The sequence below is a fragment of the Nicotiana tomentosiformis genome, chromosome 2 (genome assembly GCF_000390325.3).
Source record: "Nicotiana tomentosiformis chromosome 2, ASM39032v3, whole genome shotgun sequence".
In the NCBI taxonomy this organism is placed as follows: Eukaryota; Viridiplantae; Streptophyta; class Magnoliopsida; order Solanales; family Solanaceae; genus Nicotiana; species Nicotiana tomentosiformis.
This window is the reverse complement of record NC_090813.1, coordinates 92,904,532-92,921,769: the sequence shown is the minus strand read 5'-3', so window position 1 is coordinate 92,921,769 and position 17,238 is coordinate 92,904,532. Positions and strand designations below refer to the sequence as shown.

At 36.8% G+C, this 17,238-nt stretch overlaps 3 protein-coding genes across 4 annotated transcripts; all 3 read left to right on the top strand.

Moving 5' to 3' along the window:
• Positions 1-111: 111 nt before the first annotated feature.
• LOC104115500 (uncharacterized) lies at positions 112-3,240 on the top strand. 2 transcript variants are annotated; one of them, XM_009626155.4, is made up of 5 exons: positions 112-755; positions 1,301-1,350; positions 2,056-2,179; positions 2,280-2,387; positions 2,485-3,240. In XM_009626155.4, the coding sequence occupies exons 1-5, from the start codon at positions 584-586 to the stop codon at positions 3,111-3,113; spliced, it is 1,083 nt and encodes a 360-aa protein (XP_009624450.1). In that variant the 5' UTR covers positions 112-583; the 3' UTR covers positions 3,114-3,240. The 2 variants fall into 2 exon arrangements, with proteins under 2 accessions (XP_009624450.1, XP_009624449.1); XM_009626154.4 differs by having other exon boundaries at positions 1,268-1,350.
• A 3,499-nt stretch (positions 3,241-6,739) lies between these two features.
• On the top strand, positions 6,740-11,441 carry LOC104115497 (uncharacterized). The gene is made up of 5 exons (XM_009626150.4): positions 6,740-9,640; positions 9,716-9,765; positions 10,090-10,213; positions 10,487-10,594; positions 10,682-11,441. Exons 1-5 carry the CDS (start codon positions 9,469-9,471, stop codon positions 11,296-11,298), a joined length of 1,071 nt encoding a protein of 356 aa, XP_009624445.1. The 5' UTR covers positions 6,740-9,468; the 3' UTR covers positions 11,299-11,441.
• A 2,529-nt stretch (positions 11,442-13,970) lies between these two features.
• LOC104115498 (uncharacterized) lies at positions 13,971-16,671 on the top strand. Its single transcript, XM_009626151.4, has 5 exons — positions 13,971-14,350; positions 14,723-14,772; positions 15,476-15,599; positions 15,706-15,813; positions 15,927-16,671. Exons 1-5 carry the CDS (start codon positions 14,179-14,181, stop codon positions 16,541-16,543), a joined length of 1,071 nt encoding a protein of 356 aa, XP_009624446.1. The 5' UTR covers positions 13,971-14,178; the 3' UTR covers positions 16,544-16,671.
• The last annotated feature ends 567 nt before the right edge of the window (positions 16,672-17,238 follow it).

Below are 17,238 nucleotides of genomic sequence, written 5' to 3'. Positions count from 1 at the left end.
GTAGTTTTCGTTTAGTTTTCTAATCACATTACTCCATAAAAATAGTTAGCAGTTTCATAAGTGGTGTTTACCAAAGATATGCCTTTGGCGTTGATCCTGTCCTTCTCTTCTAAACAGTATTTATTGCACAATAACAATAACAATAACTGAATCTAGTTACTAATAAAATCAATCTAAGATATTAAAGAAGAATGAAATAGCATAGCTAGAAACAAAAAGCTTTTACTATATTCAAAAATAAATTAGGTTCATAAAGGTACAACTGACTAATGTTCAAGAGAGAAAAAAAAACAACATGGGCGCTATTTTTTGTAATTACATGCCAACAGAAACGTGGGTGCTACCTTTGCAATTAAATATACATAAAGGAATGGGGACCGCCGGACAGCTACCTTGGCTCTGTCTGTCCATTCATCATTGTGGATTTTCACTGGAGCTATCCCATTTCCAAGCGCTATTTTGCAGACAACTTCTGTCTTGAACACATGCAGATAATGAGTTAAACTCATTCCAAAATTGGAGGAGTGCATATTTTCATGACTGAAGAAGCTCGCTAGCTGTCTGAAAACCACAGGAGTTGACTATGTCTTCAAAGATTAATCTGTTGATCTGTTTTTTCATTCTTCATCTGTTGGCTGCTACCAATGTTAGAGGGCGCAAGATAGGGATATATGAGATAAAGAAAGGAGATTTCTCTGTTAGAATCACTAATTATGGTGCCAGAATCATCTCTGTCCTTCTTCCTGATAAGCACGGTATGTCTGGCTTCTACCTTATCAATTCAGAGGTGGATTCAAAAGTTAAATTTTGATGGTACAATTTTTAAGGTTGTTAGCACCGAACTTATTGTATTTGAGATTATGAGTTCAGATAGTGCGCATAGACCTCATCTGCTGGCTGAATCAATCTTACCTTTCGGAAAACATGTTCCTATTTGATAGTGTGATCTTGTTTCAACCTTCTTGATGTCTATATGTACTCTCTCCCATAAATTACTTTCCTTTTTAGTCAGTTCCAAAATAAGTGACGATTTTCTAAATTTAGAAATAATTCAACTTTAAACTTTCATTTTACTCATTTTACTTTTGATGAGAAGTTTTTATAACCACACAAATGCCATGGTCCCACAAATCTTTTAGCCCTTTAAGCTTTTAAAACCATAAGGTTCAAAAGTATTCTTTTTTTTTTTTTTAAATTCCGTGCCGAGTCAAACTAACTCATCTAAATTGAAACGGAGGGAGTAACTGCTTTTTGCTGTTCCTTAAAGAAATCAGTGTTACAGTCTCTTGCTCCGTTCCAGGAAATATAGGTGATGTTGCTCTGGGATATGACACCGTCAAAGAATATGAGGTTAGTTCACTTTGTTTTATTTTAATGGACTATTTGAATTCTGCTCTTTGCTAAAAACATTTTGTTGTTCATTTTCTCATTAAGGAAAAGACAATCAGAGAAAGAGAGTGATATAACTCTTTGATTTGCCTTCTATTATAATTGCGCGTCACTGTGGTTCTCTCTGTTAGTCAATGGAAATTGTGCCATGTCAGAATTCATAGCCAATTATGAATCAAATCAATTGCGGATTAACAGTCTGTTTATTTGACAGTATTTAGCTGTAGCTCTTTGCTAACAAAGACCACGCCTCTAGCCTATAATGCCTAACTTAAACCTTCCATCTTTTGGACTGATGTGAAGTACATTGAAGGACATTTAGACTGGCAAAACCCAACCATATGCCTTATTTATTCTTACTTATGTGTTTGCTTCTATTTAATTAAAGAATGTCTCATTTTGGATCCGTAAAAGAAAGTGATTTATGAAGGTTTTCAACTACGACCTATAATGCATTAATGAATTGAACTAGATTGGACAGTTAGATTATTTCACTTTGTATCAAATCAACTTTTGACAAGTTGTATTAATACGTTTTTGTGCTTTTAAATTTATTAATGTCCATGTGAGTAAGAGTTTTGAACGTAGTATTGTCCCATTTTTGCTTCAAGCTTTCTATGGAATGAGTTATTTGTACAGTGAAATCTTCACTAGTAACTTTTGCAGAATGATACAACTTCTTTCGGAGCCCTACTTGGAAGGGTTGCTAACCGGATTGGTGGTGCTCAATTTACTTTGAACGGAACCATTTATAAGCTTATTGCCAATGATGGCGCAAACACGCTGCACGGTATCTTCGTTGCATTTCCTTTTAACTTTGCTTTTTCTTTCACTTTCAGCTCCATATACCCAAATTTCCTTCCTCTTATGTAAGAACTTCGAAAATATAGGTGGCCCAAAAGGATTTAGCCGTGTTGTTTGGAATGTTAACAAATATGAGCAAGATGGTCCCTATCCTCACATTACTTTAACCTACCACAGTGCTGATGGGGAAGAAGGTGAATCTGCTTTTTTATTCCACAAGACATACAGTTATTAATTTCCTTTTGAAGATACATTATGAATTGAATAAAAATCCGTTGTTTCCTTTTGTAGGATTTCCTGGTGATGTTCTTGCCTCTGTTACCTATGCATTGGAAGATCCTTACAAGCTTAGTGTGGTAATGAAGGCAAAAGCACTAAACAAGGCCACTCCAGTTAACTTGGCTCAACACACTTATTGGAACATTGGTGGACACAACAGTGGAGATATCTTGTCCAACGTTGTTCAAATCTTTGCGTCACACATCACTCCAGTAGACGAACATCTCATTCCTACAGGTGAAATTTCTCCCGTCAAGAACACGCCCTATGATTTCCTTAAACCCCGTGAAGTGGGGAACCAGATCAGTAAACTCCCAAGTGGATATGACATCAACTATGCACTCGACAGCACTGTAGAAATGAAGCCCGTGGCAATAGTTTATGATAAGAAGTCAGGAAGAGTGATGGATTTACAAGCGTCTGCGCCTGGTGTGCAATTCTACACTGCAAACTCCCTTATTCAGAAGGGGAAAGGTGGATATGTATATCAGCCTCATGCAGCATTGTGCTTCGAGACTCAAGGGTTCCCTGATGCTGTGAACCACCCAAATTTCCCTTCAACAATTGTGACTCCAGGAAAGGCCTACGTTCACAAAATGCTGTATACTTTCTCAATCATGAAATACTGGAATTCTTATTAATTTTTTTCAACATCGCTTGTGTCTTTTGTATCTTTTGCATAAATTGATATTTCTGTCAAGGTTATATGTTCTTGCTGACGAATAAAACACCTGATATTTAGACTTAATACAGTTATGTTTTGATGGAGTTGTCAAAGAACAGTTTTTAGACATGTTTAGTGAGTGTTTAGACGTGGATTCACTGTTTTTGGAGTGGATAGTTTTGCTGTTGCCTTTTGCCCTTTCTGGAACAAATCAGAACTTGTTTTTATTTAATAGTCTCCATTTACTGTTCTGATCACATTGCTCCATAAAAATGGTTTTGCAGTTTCATAGGTAGAATGTTTTACCAAAGATATGATGTTGGCATTAATTTTGCTCAACCCTTCTAAACATTATACATTACGCAAGAACAATTGATGAATACAACAACAACATACCCGGTAATATCCCACACTGTGGGGTCTGGGGAGGGTAGTATGTTCGTAGACCTTAACCCTACCTTGTGAGGATATAGAGGTTGTTTCCAATAGACCCTCGGCTTAGAAAAGTATAAGCACCACAATAATAAAAATATAGACAAGAAGGGACAGTACCAAGAAGCCATATAAAAGCAGAATAAAAACAACCAGATAGTAAGGTGATCAACAATGAAAGAAAACAACGGTTGGTCATAAAAACTTACTACCAACAAAAAGCGAGACTACGTGCCAATACTACTGTTATGAACACTTTAGACTACCTACTCTACTAACCTAATCCTCGACCTCCATACCTTCCTATCAAGGGTTATGTCGGTCAGCTGAAGTTACGTCATGCCTTGCCTAATCACCTCTCCCCACCTCTTCTTTGGCATACCTCTACCTCTCCGTAGGCCCTCCAATGTCAACCTCTCACACCTCCTCACCAGGGCGTCTGTGCTCCTCCTCCTCACATGACCAAACCACCTAAGCCGCGCTTCCCGCATCTTGTCCTCAATAGGGGCCACACCCACCTTGTCGCGAATAACCTCATTTATGATCCTATCTAACCTGGTGTACCCGCACATCCATCCCAACATACTCATCTCTGCTACCTTCATCTTCTGTACATGAGCGATCTTGACTGGCCAACACTCAGCCCGATACAACATTGTTGGTCTGACTACCACTCTGTAGAACTTACCCTTAAGTTTCAGTGGCACCTTCTTGTCACACAAAACACCAGAAGCGAGTCTCCATTTCATCCATTCCGCCCCAATACGATGTGTGACATCTTCATCAATCTCCCCATCCCCCTAAATAATAGACCCAAGTTACTTAGAACTTTCTCTCCTAGGGATGACCTGCGAGTCCAGCCTCGCCTCCCCTTTCACTAGGTGATCTCTCAATACGCCCACATCTTCAGTCGGAATCACACGTTAAGGAAATGTTTGAGCATCTCTGGCTCCCTCGTAGTCCATCTGCGGCATCACGAACCGTCGACACACAACTGATATTGAGTGCACAATGTCATACACGAGTGGATACAAAGGAATATGAGATATATGTTTCACGCTAAATCAATGCCGCACGATAAGGAATCAAGGAAATGAATATTTTCCTAACAGTTCCATAGCCTCCCGAAGATAAGTACAGACGTCTCCGTACCGATCCGCAAGACTCTACTAAACCTGCTTGTGACTTATAACACCTATGAACCTAGTGTTCTGATACCAACTTGTCACGACCCCAAATTCCCTCCGTATGATATCGTGATGGCACCTAGTCTCTAAGACTAGGTAAGCCTATCAATGCGGAATAATAATAAATATCTGAAATAAATAAACTACAATTCAAACAATTTCAACTCCCAAAACCCGGTAGAAATAAGTCACAAGCTTCTAAGAATTTATTCTTAATGTCTCTATATGTCAAGGTCTAGATAAAATATAAGGAAGCAACATAAAATGATAGAAGGGGACTCCGGAGTCTGCGGACGCTGGCAGATATACCTCGAAGTCTCCGTGCGCAGGTAACTCAATGACGTCTAGGCTGGTAAAATGTACCTGGATCTGCACAAAAAGATGTGCAGAAGCGTAGTATGAGTACACCACAGCGGTACCCAGTAAGTGCCAAGCCTAACCTCGGTAGAGTAGTGACGAGGTCAGGTGAGGCCCTACTGGAATATAATAATGTCATGGTAAAATATTTATCAATGAAGTAAAATAAAATGACATTGAAAATGAATCAAATAGTATGTCACATTTAATGACACCAAATAATTGCAAATAATATCTCGTGGAAATCAAAACAGAATTTCCTTCAACTTTATGAAAATCACAATAATAATCAAAGGCAACTACGGCCATAAATCAATATCAACAAGGGCACTCCCGAGGTACCGCCTCGTAGTCCCAAATCATAAATAAATTCACAATATCTCATTTCCTTATATCACCGCGGGAGCCTTCACAATTTATTTAAAGAAAATATTTTTTTCGAAATAGCATCCCGCGTTTTAGCCACCCTTATCACACCGCATGACTTCTAGTAGTTCCCCTACTAGCCACGCGTATCAAGCCACCCTTATCTCACCGCATGCGTTTCAACACCCAGACCTTATACCACCGCATGCGTATCAATATCACAATATATCACAATTTGCACCTCAAGTGCTCAAATAATTTAACTTGCCAAAATAATTCAACAACAATATTTTTCCACAATAAAGAGCTCACGGCTCATGCCAAAATAAATCATCAATAATAGTTTGCCACAATAAAGAGCTCACGGCTCATGCCAAAATAAATCATCAATAATATTCTTCCACAATAAAGAGCTCACGGCTCCCTCACAATGAGTATAAAAATATTCAGGAGTAAATAATTTAGGAAAATAATATTTCAAAATCTTTACTACGTTGCTTCAATATCAAGTTTAAAAATGTCAAATACTTCATATTAATAATATTTAATTTAAAGAAAATCAACCTTCAAATAATGCACAGAATAAAAGAAACCAAGTTTCAACTAAACAGGTAAAATAATTAGTAAGAAAAGATCAAACAAATTTGAAGTATATATCTCACATCAATGATGAAGAATATAACAAGATAAAATAATTTAATAAATGCGTAACAGTGATCTACACTATTTAAAAATATAATCTTTCGCAAATTAACCCGTGTACACACTCGTCACCTCGTGCACACGACTTTCAACACATTTCAATAATCACATCAATACCAATCCTAGGAGAAATTTCCCCCACACAAGGTTAGACAAGTCACTTACCTCGACTTACTCCAATTTAACCAAGTATTATGCTTTTTCCTCGAATTTCCGACTCCGATCGACTCGTATCTAGTCATAATTAATTCGATACAGTCAACAAAAATTATAGTAATCAATTTCATAAGAAAATATTATATTTTTATTAAAATCCGAAATTAGCTCAAAATTTGCCCGTGGGGCCCACATCTCGGAATCCGGCGAAACTTATAAAATCCGACAACCCATTCAATTACGAGTCCACCCATACCAATTTTACCAAAATCCGATAACAACTCGACCTCCAAATCTTAAATTTTCGTTTTTGGAAGATTTTGCAAAAATCTTGATTTTTCTTCCATAAATTCACGGATTCATGATGTAAATGAGTATGGAATCATGAAATATAATCAATATAGGATAAGGAACACTTACCCCAATGTTTTTCCGTGAAAATCGCCCAAAAATCGCCCAAAAACCGTGCTCCAAAAATCCAAAACGAAATGAATGAAATGAGCATTTTTGATCCTTAAGTTTCTGCCAATCCGTCACTAAAAGTCCATTTTTCGTCACTAAAAGTCTACCAGAAACAGCTCTACCAGTCTTACTTCAATTGATCATAACTTTATTTACAAATATCCAAATGATAAATGGTTTAACTTTCTGGAAACTAGAATCTACCGACTACAACTTTCATGTTTTGTAATTATTCCTATTCCTTATGCATTGCGAGATATAAGCTCCCAAATTTGGCTGCATGCATCAGAATTTCTGGCGAAATTTCTGGCGAAACTGCTCTACCAGCCTTTTTTCAATCCATCATAACTTTCTGTACAAATGTCCAAATAATGCATAGTTTAACTTTCTGGAACCTATAATCCAACGACTACAACTTTGATGTTTTGTACATTTTCTGATTCCTTATGCATTGCGAGATATAAGCTTCCAAACTTGGCTCCACGCACGGAATTTCTGCAACAGAAATTTCTGCAGCACTTTGTCCGAAATCCATTCCGTTTAACTTCCGAAATCCACCCGAGACCCTCGGGACCTTAACCAATTATTCCAACATGTCCCAAAATACCATACGAACTTAGTCGAGGCTTCAAACTACATCAAACAACATCAAAACGACGAATCGCACCTCAAATCAAAATCAATGAACTTTGAACTTTCAAATTCTATATCTTGTATCGAAACACATCAAATCAATTCGGAATGACTTCAAATTTTGCACACAAGTCATAAATGACATAACTGAGCTATGAAAATTTTCAGAATCGAATTTCGACCCCGATATCAAAAAGTCAACCTCTCGGTCAAATTTCCCAAAAATTCAACTTTCGGCATTTCAAGCCTAATTCTACTACGGACTTCTAAATAAAATTCCGATCACGCTCCTAAGTCCAAAATCACCATACGGAGCTGTTGGAATCATAAAAATTCTATTTCGGGGTCGTTTGCACATAATTTGACATCCGGTCACTATTTGAACTTAAACTTTTAATCTTTTCATTAAAATTCCATATCTCGGGCTAGGGACCTCAGAATTTGATTCCGGGCATACGCCTAAGTCCCAAATCACGATACAGACCTACCAAAATTGTCAAAACACTGATCCGGGTCTGTTTGCTAAAAATGTTGACCAAAGTCAACTCAATTGAGTTTTAAAGCTCTAATTCACATTTTAATTCATTTTTCACCTGAAAACTTTCCGAAAAATTTTTACGGACTGCACACTCAAGTCGAGTAATGGTAAATAGAGCTTAGATCACATAATTAATCATTAAATTTAAAGATGATATTTTGGGTCATCACAAAAATATCCCTCAGAACTTTATCGTACGCCTTTTCTAAGTCGATGAACACCATATGCAAGTCCTTCTTTCTCTCCCTATACTGCTCCATCAATCTCCTAACAATGTGGATGGCTTCTGTAGTCGAATGCCCCGGCATAAACCCAAACTGGTTCTCAGAAATAGACACACTCCTCCTCACCCTTAGCTCTACCAATCTCTCCCAGACTTTCATAGTATGGCTAAGCAGCTTGATACCCCGATAGTTATTGCAATTTTGGATATCACCCTTGTTCTTGTATGCAGGAACCATCGTGCTCCACTTTCACTCTTCGGACATCTTCTTCGTTCTAAAAATGACATTAAATAACCTAGTGAGCCACTCCAAGCCTGCCTTGCCCGCACTCTTCCAATACTCTACTGGGATTTCATCCGGCCCGGTCGCTTTGCCCCTGCTTATTTTACGCATAGCCCCCTCAACTTCATCAACTATAATCCGCCTACAATACCCAAAGTCACAACGACTCCCGGAGAGTTCCAAATCACCCAGGACAATGCTCCTGTCCCCCTCCCCGTTCAAGAGACTATGGAAGTAGGTCTGCCATCTCCACTCATCCAACAAAACTCTACCTTCTTCGTCCTTGATGCACTTCACTTGGTCCAAGTCCCGCGCCTTCCTTTTTCGCGTCTTGGCTAACCTGAACAACCTCTTATCCCCACCTCGCCCCTCGAGTTCCTCATACAAATGACTAAAACCTGAACAATTGATGAATGTAGTCACCAAAATAAATCCAAAACATATCAAAGAAAGAAGGATAGTAGCACAATTAGAAACAAAAAACTATTTAGTACTACATCCCGAAACGAATTAGGTTCTTAAAGGTACATCGTCTGATCATGTGATTGAAGGGTCAAAACTGGAAGCTAAATTTTGGGGCATTTAAAAAGTTGAATTCAGGAAATGGCTAATCATGTGATTGACCAGTTTAATAATATATCTTTTAAGCCAAAAAAATCTCAAGTTGTTATTATTTCCAGAATATGAATCATGTAAATGTGGGTTCCATTTTTCTATTTACAGTTCAACGTAACACATAAAATAATTGGAAGGGGTAACCTGACTCTTTCAATTTCAATACTACACACTCACCATTGTCGATTTTTTTAATGAGGTTATCCCATTTCCATTCCAAGCAGATTATTTGGGAGACAAGTCCTCTTTTTTTCACATGCAGATAATAATCTAATCCCACAATAGTGCCAGATGAGTTGGAAGAGTACATAAATTCAAAGCTGAAGAATCTGTCATTAAGAAACACTCTCTGAAGGCTCAAAAACAAAGGAGTTGACTATGTCTTCCAAGGTTAGTGTGTTAATCTGTTTGTTCATTCTTCATCTGTGGGCTGCCACAAGTGTTACAGGGCGAAAGATAGGAATCTATGAGATTAAGAAAGGAGATTTGTCTGTTAAGATCACTAATTATGGTGCCAGAATAATCTCTGTTCTTCTTCCTGATAAGCATGGTATGTGTATAAAGTGTACTGTTTTCTGCTGCTACTCGAAGACATCAGTCTTATTTTGTCTTTGCTCCTTTCCAGGAAAAATAGGTGATGTTGTTAGTGGATATGACACCATCGAGGAATACAAGGTTAGTTTACTTTCTTTATTGTGCTTAGATGCATCTATTCGACTTTGTTAGTAATAGCTTTTAGTTCATTTTCTCATTAAGAAAAAGATGATAGTTCAATTATTTCAGATGATACCAAAACCAGCTTTTGACAACTCACCTTAACAAGTTTTCACGCTTTGAACTTAGTAAGTTTATAAGGGCATTAAAAATGGTTTATAAAGGTCTTATGCTACTCCAAACTATCCTTTTAGAGTTTCTGCGTTAGATGCTCAAGATTTTCCCATAATTTCAATTCGTTAGAATAATATGTCAAGTTTCGAAATTCTTTGTGATCTTGTGCAGAATGATACACGTTATTTTGGAGCCCTACTTGGAAGGGTTGTTAACCGGATTGGTGGTGCTCAATTTACTTTGAATGGAACCCTTTATAAGCTTGTTCCCAATGAAGGCAATAACACCATTCATGGTATACTCTCATTACATTTCCTTTTACCCTTTTTCTCTTCCACTTTCACCTTCATTTACTCAAATTTCCTTTCCCTGTGTTTGCTACTGTCTGTTTATTGCTTCATTTTCACTTCTTTTGAGCCGAGTGTCTTTCGGAAACAGCCTCTCTACCTTCGTTAGGTAGGGTAAGGTCTGCGTACATCTCACCTTCCCCAGACCCCACTTGTGAGATTTCACTGGGCTTGTTGTTGTTCCTTTCTCCCTCACTGACATAATTAACCTCAAATAAAAGGTGGCCCTAAAGGATTTAGCTATGTTGTCTGGAAGGTGAGCAAATACGTGCAAGATGGTCTGTGCCCTTGCATAACTCTAACATACCATAGTGCTGATGGTGAAGAAGGTAAAATCTTGGTATTCCATACAAGATAATTAATTTCTTTGTGAAGGACACTATGAATTGAATAAACATTATTGACATCTTACGTAGGATTTCCTGGTGATGTTCTTGCCTCTGTTACCTATGCATTAAAAGATCCTTACAAACTTAGTGTGGTATTTAAGGCAAAAGCACTGAACAAGGCCACTCCAATTAACCTGTCTCACCACCCTTACTGGAACATTGGTGGTCACAACAGTGGCGACGTCTTGTCCCAGGTTGTTCAAATCTTTTCATCACACATCACCCCAGTTGACGAACAGCTCATTCCCACAGGCGAGATCGCCCGTGTCAAGAACACGCCCTATGACTTTCTAAAACCCCGTAAGGTGGGGAGCAGGATCGACAAAATCGATAGAGGATATGACAGAAACTACGTACTTGACAGCAATGAAAAAATGAAACCAGTGGCAATAGTTTATGATAAGAAATCAGGAAGAGTGATGGATATACAAGCAACTGCGCCTTGTGTGCATTTCTACACTGCAAATTGGGTCATTGACGTAAAAGGGAAAGGTGGATATGTGTATCAGCCTCATTCATCATTGTCTTTGGAGACTCAAGGATATCCGGACGCTGTGAACCACCCAAATTTCCCGTCGACAATTGTAAATTCGGGAAAGACCTACGCCCACTCTGTGCTGTATACATTCTCCATCAAGAAATAGTACTACCTAGAATGTTTGGCTTCTGTCTCTTGTATCCCTCTTAAAATATTCTACTTACATTGATTTTTGTATCATGGTTATATGTTCTCTGTGACAAATAAAAATCCGACATTCATGATATAATATAATTTTATTTTGTTGAAGTGTTTGGATAGAGTTTTCATAAAACTTTTTTCAAATATGTTTGAGCATTTGGACGTGGACTCACTGTTCAGGGATAGGATAAGTTTGTTTTTTTCTTCTCTAGAACAGATCGAAATTTGTATCTATATTGTTTCAAGTGAACAGTCTCCGTTGAGTTTGTTAATCACGTTTCTTAAGTGCTTTACCTAAGATATGATGTTGGCATTAATCCTGTCCTACCCTTCAAAACGTTAAATAATGAATATAGTTATTAAAATTATTCCAGATCATATCAAAGAAGAATGAAATCAGAGAGAAAAAGCTGTTATTTACTACATTCAAAATGAATTAGATTCGTAAAGGTACAACTGACAAATCTTCAAGTTTATTCTAGACACTAGACACAAATGCATTTACTATTTTAGAATCAAAATTTTACCTTTTAAAGCTATGAAACTCTAAAACAAACACGTGCGAACCTAATTCAGCTTGGGAGAGGCTTGGACAATATCCCTCTTTTGGGAACCACTTCTAATGGATGATGATGGTAGGCTAGGAGCTCGTGTTTTAACTACATTTTGAAATCTAATTACTGTACTTTGATTGTATTTGAGCCTAACTGTTAGTACTTTGTACTTAATACTGTGTGTTATGTTGTGTAGGATGTGATTTCGAGTAAAGAAGCAAGTTTGAAGCTAAAATGGATGATTTGGAGCTTTGTAGTCTTAGTAGAAGCCCAATAAATTAAGTCAGAATCACGTTGGGGGGTCGAGGACCAAGTCTGGATGTCAAAAAGTGAGGAAAAAACAATACTCTAAGAAAAATGCACTACCGCGCCATGCGCCGCGGGGCGAGGGGCGCTAATGCAAATTTCCTGCCGAGTGAAAAAAATAGGCCTCTGAACTTTCCCACTAATTCGGCGCACCGCGGTAGTGTATTTTCTCGCCCAACTTTTTTCACTCCGGCTTGGAAAGGATAGTTTTGTCCGGGCATGTTCCTACATGGTATAAATATATCAAAAATACTTTTTAGAGGACTTTTGACCTTGGAAGCTTTTGGAGAACATTGAAGGCGATAAGACACAAGATTTCATTATCTTTCCATCAATTCAATACGGGAGTTTGGATTGTAACGTTAGATTGATGTTTTCTTACTCTTTAATTATATTTGTGATGACTTCCATGATTATGGAGTAGTTTCCCTTGGGGTTTGACGGATATGGTATTTTGATTGCTATTTGTGGATTTTAACTCTAGTTCTTTGCTTGAATTTGTTATGGAGTTTTGAATTGTTGTAACTTTATTCACCGGTTTATTTAATCGAAAGAGGAATATTTTGGTGATTATCTTTGTATTATTTGGTTTGGCTTTATTCAGTGATTCTTTTAAGTAATCGAACGAGCTTGTTGAATTGTTGATTAGATCAAGTTAGGATAATATTCGAGAGACGTTTTTCTGAATACTAATCCATTAACGCATGCTTGCATATTTTCACGGTGCTTATATTAGTTCACCTCGTAGAGTTAAGATTTAATCGAGAGAGGAGTCTTGGCTACACGTTTGAACTAATCATCGAGGCTTTGAACTAATCATCGAGTGAATTCGTGAGAATCATTAGAACAATAATATGAATTGAACTAGAGTTGGATCCCAAATTGCTATCTTGCACCTATCCTGTCACAACCCTTATTTCTCCCATTGATTATTTCGGTGTTGCTCAACTTTTGTCTTTCAGTGATCAATTGTCGCTTGTTTAGTTTTTATAATTAATTTTAGTTATTAATCATCCCAACCAAAGTGTTAATCTTCCTGGATAGCGTTAAATTAGAAATTACTTGAACATTGTTTAAATCCAATTCTTGTGGAGACAATAATTAAACAATACTATATTTGACTAGCGAGCATCAATTTCGTGTTGTGTTTTATGCTCGTCAAAATTTGGCGCCGTTATCGAAGATTGACAATCAATAGTGTTCAAAATAGTTTTTGGTAAAATTGTTGACCCAAAACCGCAGAAGAAACATGATAACAAGAGTGTTAAAGGTAAAAACTTACATACACCCATTGTTGATAAGTGATAACAAACCAAATGCAGAAATTGTATTTTTTATACACATATTTATCACTTTAATATGATTGAGTAATATGCATTCTTATTTTAATTTTTAACGGCTAAGGTTAAATTCCTTAGTTTGGTGTAAATACAAGACGTGGCAAACATAGATGCTTATGCTGTAAGACCCTATGAACCGGAAAAATGGAACACACACATAATTCATTGTAATGCGGTTGAAGGGCCAACATTGAAAGCTAAATTTAAGATATTTAAAAAGCAGAAGAATCCAAGAAATGGCGAAACATGTGATTGAGATTATTATGCTTCTCCATCTTTTAAGCCAAATAGTGGGCCAAGTTTTGATTATTTCCAGAATACGAATCACGCCAACGTGGGTGCCATTTTATTTGGATTTACATGTCAACACAAACTACTTCTGCAATTAGTTACATAAAATAATGGGAGACGGCTAACTTGACTGTCAATTTTAAGACTTCACACTCATCATTATCCATTTTCTACGGAGCTAACCAATTTCCACGCAGATTATTTGGGAGACAAGTTTTCTTTTGTTCACATGCAGGTAATAATCTAATCCCACAAATAATACCAGATGACTGGTAGTGGAGAAGTATATAAATTCAAAGGCTGAAGAGTTGTCATTAAGACACCCCAAAGTCTAAAAAACGACTAGAGTTGACTATGTCTTTAAAGATTAATTTGTTGGTCTGTTTGTTCATTTTTCATCTGTTGGCTGCCGCTAGTGTTAGAGGGCACAAGATAGGGATCTATGAGATCAAGAAAGGAGATTTCTCTGTTAAGATCACCAATTATGGTGCCACAATCATATCTGTTCTTCTTCCTGATAAGCATGGTATGCCTGTCTTTTACCTAATCAAATCCCAATTTTTCCGAAAATGTATTCCTATTTTAACATCCATTTTGGAGTGGGTTGATCTAGTGGTAAGCAAACTCCACTTGAGTTCGAATCACCCCCAAGAGCAAGGTGGGGAGTTCTTGGAGGGAGGGAGCGAGGGTGTATCGGAAACAGCCTCTCTACCCCAGGGTAGGGGTAAGTTCTGTGTACACACTACCCTCCTCAGACCCCACTAGTGGAATTATACTGGGTTGTTATTTTTTTTGTTGTATTTTAGTTTCAACCTTCTTGATGTGAATATGTGTACTGTTTTCTGCTATTCCTTGAAGACTATAGTCTTATCTTGTGTTGCTATTTGCTAATTTCCAGGAAAAATAGGTGATGTTGTTCTTGGATATGACACTATCCAGGAATACAAGGTTAGTTCACTTTAATTTGTTCATCGTATTTGAATGCGTTTATTCCAATTTGCTCTTTTCTGAAAAAAATTTACTTCATATTCTCATTAAGAAAAAAGAGAAACAGAGAAAGGGAAGGATATATTCTTCTTGCCTTCCCTTTCTTTGATTGCCTTCTATTTTATTACTACAGTGTTGTTCTGGTTATGAGTCAATGGCACCGGTTCTTTGAATTGTACCATGTCAAAATCCATAGTCATTTGATACAGTCTAATTATAGTTCTTTCCTAAACCTCCCATCTTTTGGGTTGATGTGAAGTACATAGAAAGAAATTTAGTCGGTTTACTTTCAATTAATGGAAATCTGAACTTGAATCATTTAAATTTGAATTCATTAATGCATTTATTTTCTTCTCTTTTACAATCACTTATTTGTTTTGAATATATCTGATTTATTCAAAACTTGTACATAATCTTAAAATCACTAAGATGATGTTGCATTTGAAAATTTGTGTGAATGAAATCTCTTACGAATACTCTATCTACTATCACCACACAACACCACCACCAGCAGCCTCTAATTATGTACAACTACTTTATAAGTATCTTTTAAGACTGCTTCCCTAGCCTATAATATCTCCGCTAAACCTCCCATCTACTGGATTGATGTGAAGGAAATTCAAAAGCCCCGTTTATTTTCACTTACGAAACTAATTTGGTGCAGAATGATACAAGTTATTTTGGAGCCACACTTGGAAGGGTTGCTAACCGGATCGGTGGTGCTCAATTTACTTTGAATGGAATCCATTATAAGCTTGTCCCCAATGAAGGCAAAAACATGTTGCATGGTACTCTCAATACATTTCCTTTTGCCTTTGCTTTCTCATCCACTTTTACCTCCATTACCCAAACTTCCTTTCTGTTTCTGATGCAATTGAAACTTTAAAAATATAGGTGGCCCTAAAGGATTTAGCAAAGTTGTATGGAAAGTTAGCAAGTACGTGAAAGATAGTCCAAGTCCTTACATAACTCTAACCTACTACAGTGCTGATGGTGAAGAAGGTAAATCTTGGTATTCCATACAAGACAATTACACATTCAGTTTCAATTGATGGAGTAACTTCTTTTTGAAGAACACTAATGAATTGAATAAACTCCATTGTTTTCTTATGTAGGATTTCCTGGTGCTGTTCTTGCCTCTGTTACCTATGCATTGAAAGATCCCTACAAACTTAGCGTGGTATTTAGGGCAAAAGCACTGAACAAGGCCACTCCAATTAACCTGTCTCACCACCCTTACTGGAACATTGGTGGACACAACAGTGGCGACGTCTTGTCCCAAGTTCTTCAAATTTTTGGATCACACATCACCCTAGTAGATAAACAGCTCATTCCCACAGGCGAAATTGCCCCCGTCAAGAACACGCCGTATGATTTCTTGAAACCCCGTAAAGTGAGGAGCAGGATCAATAAACTCAAAAATGGATATGACATCAACTATGTACTTGACAGCAATGAAAAAATGAAACCCGTGGGAATAGTTTATGATAAGAAATCAGGAAGAGTGATGGATGTACAAGCATCTGCACCTGGTGTCCAATTCTACACTGCAAATGGGGTTAATAATATAAAAGGGAAAGGTGGTTTTGTTTATCAACCTCATTCAGCATTGTCTTTGGAGACTCTAGTGTTCCCTGACGCTGTGAATCACCCTAATTTCCCGTCGACAATTGTAAATCCGGGAGAGAAATACGTCCACTCTGTTTTGTATACGTTCTCCATAAAAAAGTAGGAGTACTACAATGCTTATATTTTTTTTTTAAAATTTCCATTATGCTTCTGGCATTTGTATCTTCTGCATAAATTGATGTTTCTGTCAAGGTTATATGTTGAGTTAATTTTATCCATGGTCATTGAACTTTTGTGTTTGTTACTCAAAAATCACTTTTTTTTTTTTTACGTAAAAATCATTTAACTTTGTGTTCATTACTCAAAAGTCATTTTTCTTTCTTTTGTTATACAAAAATCATTTTACTTTGCTCTAGTTATCACAAAAGTCACATTTGCCAGATTTTATAATATTTTTACTTAAAAAGTCTATTATGCCCTTGATATTATATAAATCTTCATATTTATATAATACCTTCTATATTATATACTATATAATATATTTTTACCTAGGTATTTTATTTATAACTAAAATAACTTAATATTATTTTATTTATTATTTTTATAATATATTTGTATATTTAATTTTTTCTTAACGTTAATTTTTAAGATATATTGGTAGCGTTATTAAATTTGTAAGTAACTTTACTATGAACAAATCTCACGTCAACGTTCTTAACCACTTGTAACGACTCAATCGATCATTTTACCTTCTAGAACCCCATTCCCCTAAATAAGACTCCCCATATGTGCTTTTATTGTTTTATGACTTGCGAGGATGGTTAGTTCGGGATTTAGAAGGGTTTTGGTTGAAATCGG

What these genes read in the sequence shown, in the direction of transcription:
- LOC104115498 (XM_009626151.4), top strand. Translation starts at nt 14,179, where the DNA reads ATGTCTTTAAAGATTAATTTGTTGGTCTGTTTGTTCATTTTTCATCTG. An exon ending in ACACTATCCAGGAATACAAG is followed by an intron (nt 14,773 to 15,475) that starts GTTAGTTCACTT and finishes AATTTGGTGCAG; the next exon opens with AATGATACAAGTTATTTTGG. An exon ending in CAGTGCTGATGGTGAAGAAG is followed by an intron (nt 15,814 to 15,926) that starts GTAAATCTTGGT and finishes TTTCTTATGTAG; the next exon opens with GATTTCCTGGTGCTGTTCTT.
- LOC104115500 (XM_009626154.4), top strand. Translation starts at nt 584, where the DNA reads ATGTCTTCAAAGATTAATCTGTTGATCTGTTTTTTCATTCTTCATCTG. An exon ending in TGGCGCAAACACGCTGCACG is followed by an intron (nt 2,180 to 2,279) that starts GTATCTTCGTTG and finishes TCGAAAATATAG; the next exon opens with GTGGCCCAAAAGGATTTAGC. An exon ending in CAGTGCTGATGGGGAAGAAG is followed by an intron (nt 2,388 to 2,484) that starts GTGAATCTGCTT and finishes TTCCTTTTGTAG; the next exon opens with GATTTCCTGGTGATGTTCTT.
- LOC104115497 (XM_009626150.4), top strand. Translation starts at nt 9,469, where the DNA reads ATGTCTTCCAAGGTTAGTGTGTTAATCTGTTTGTTCATTCTTCATCTG. An exon ending in AGGCAATAACACCATTCATG is followed by an intron (nt 10,214 to 10,486) that starts GTATACTCTCAT and finishes CTCAAATAAAAG; the next exon opens with GTGGCCCTAAAGGATTTAGC. An exon ending in TAGTGCTGATGGTGAAGAAG is followed by an intron (nt 10,595 to 10,681) that starts GTAAAATCTTGG and finishes CATCTTACGTAG; the next exon opens with GATTTCCTGGTGATGTTCTT.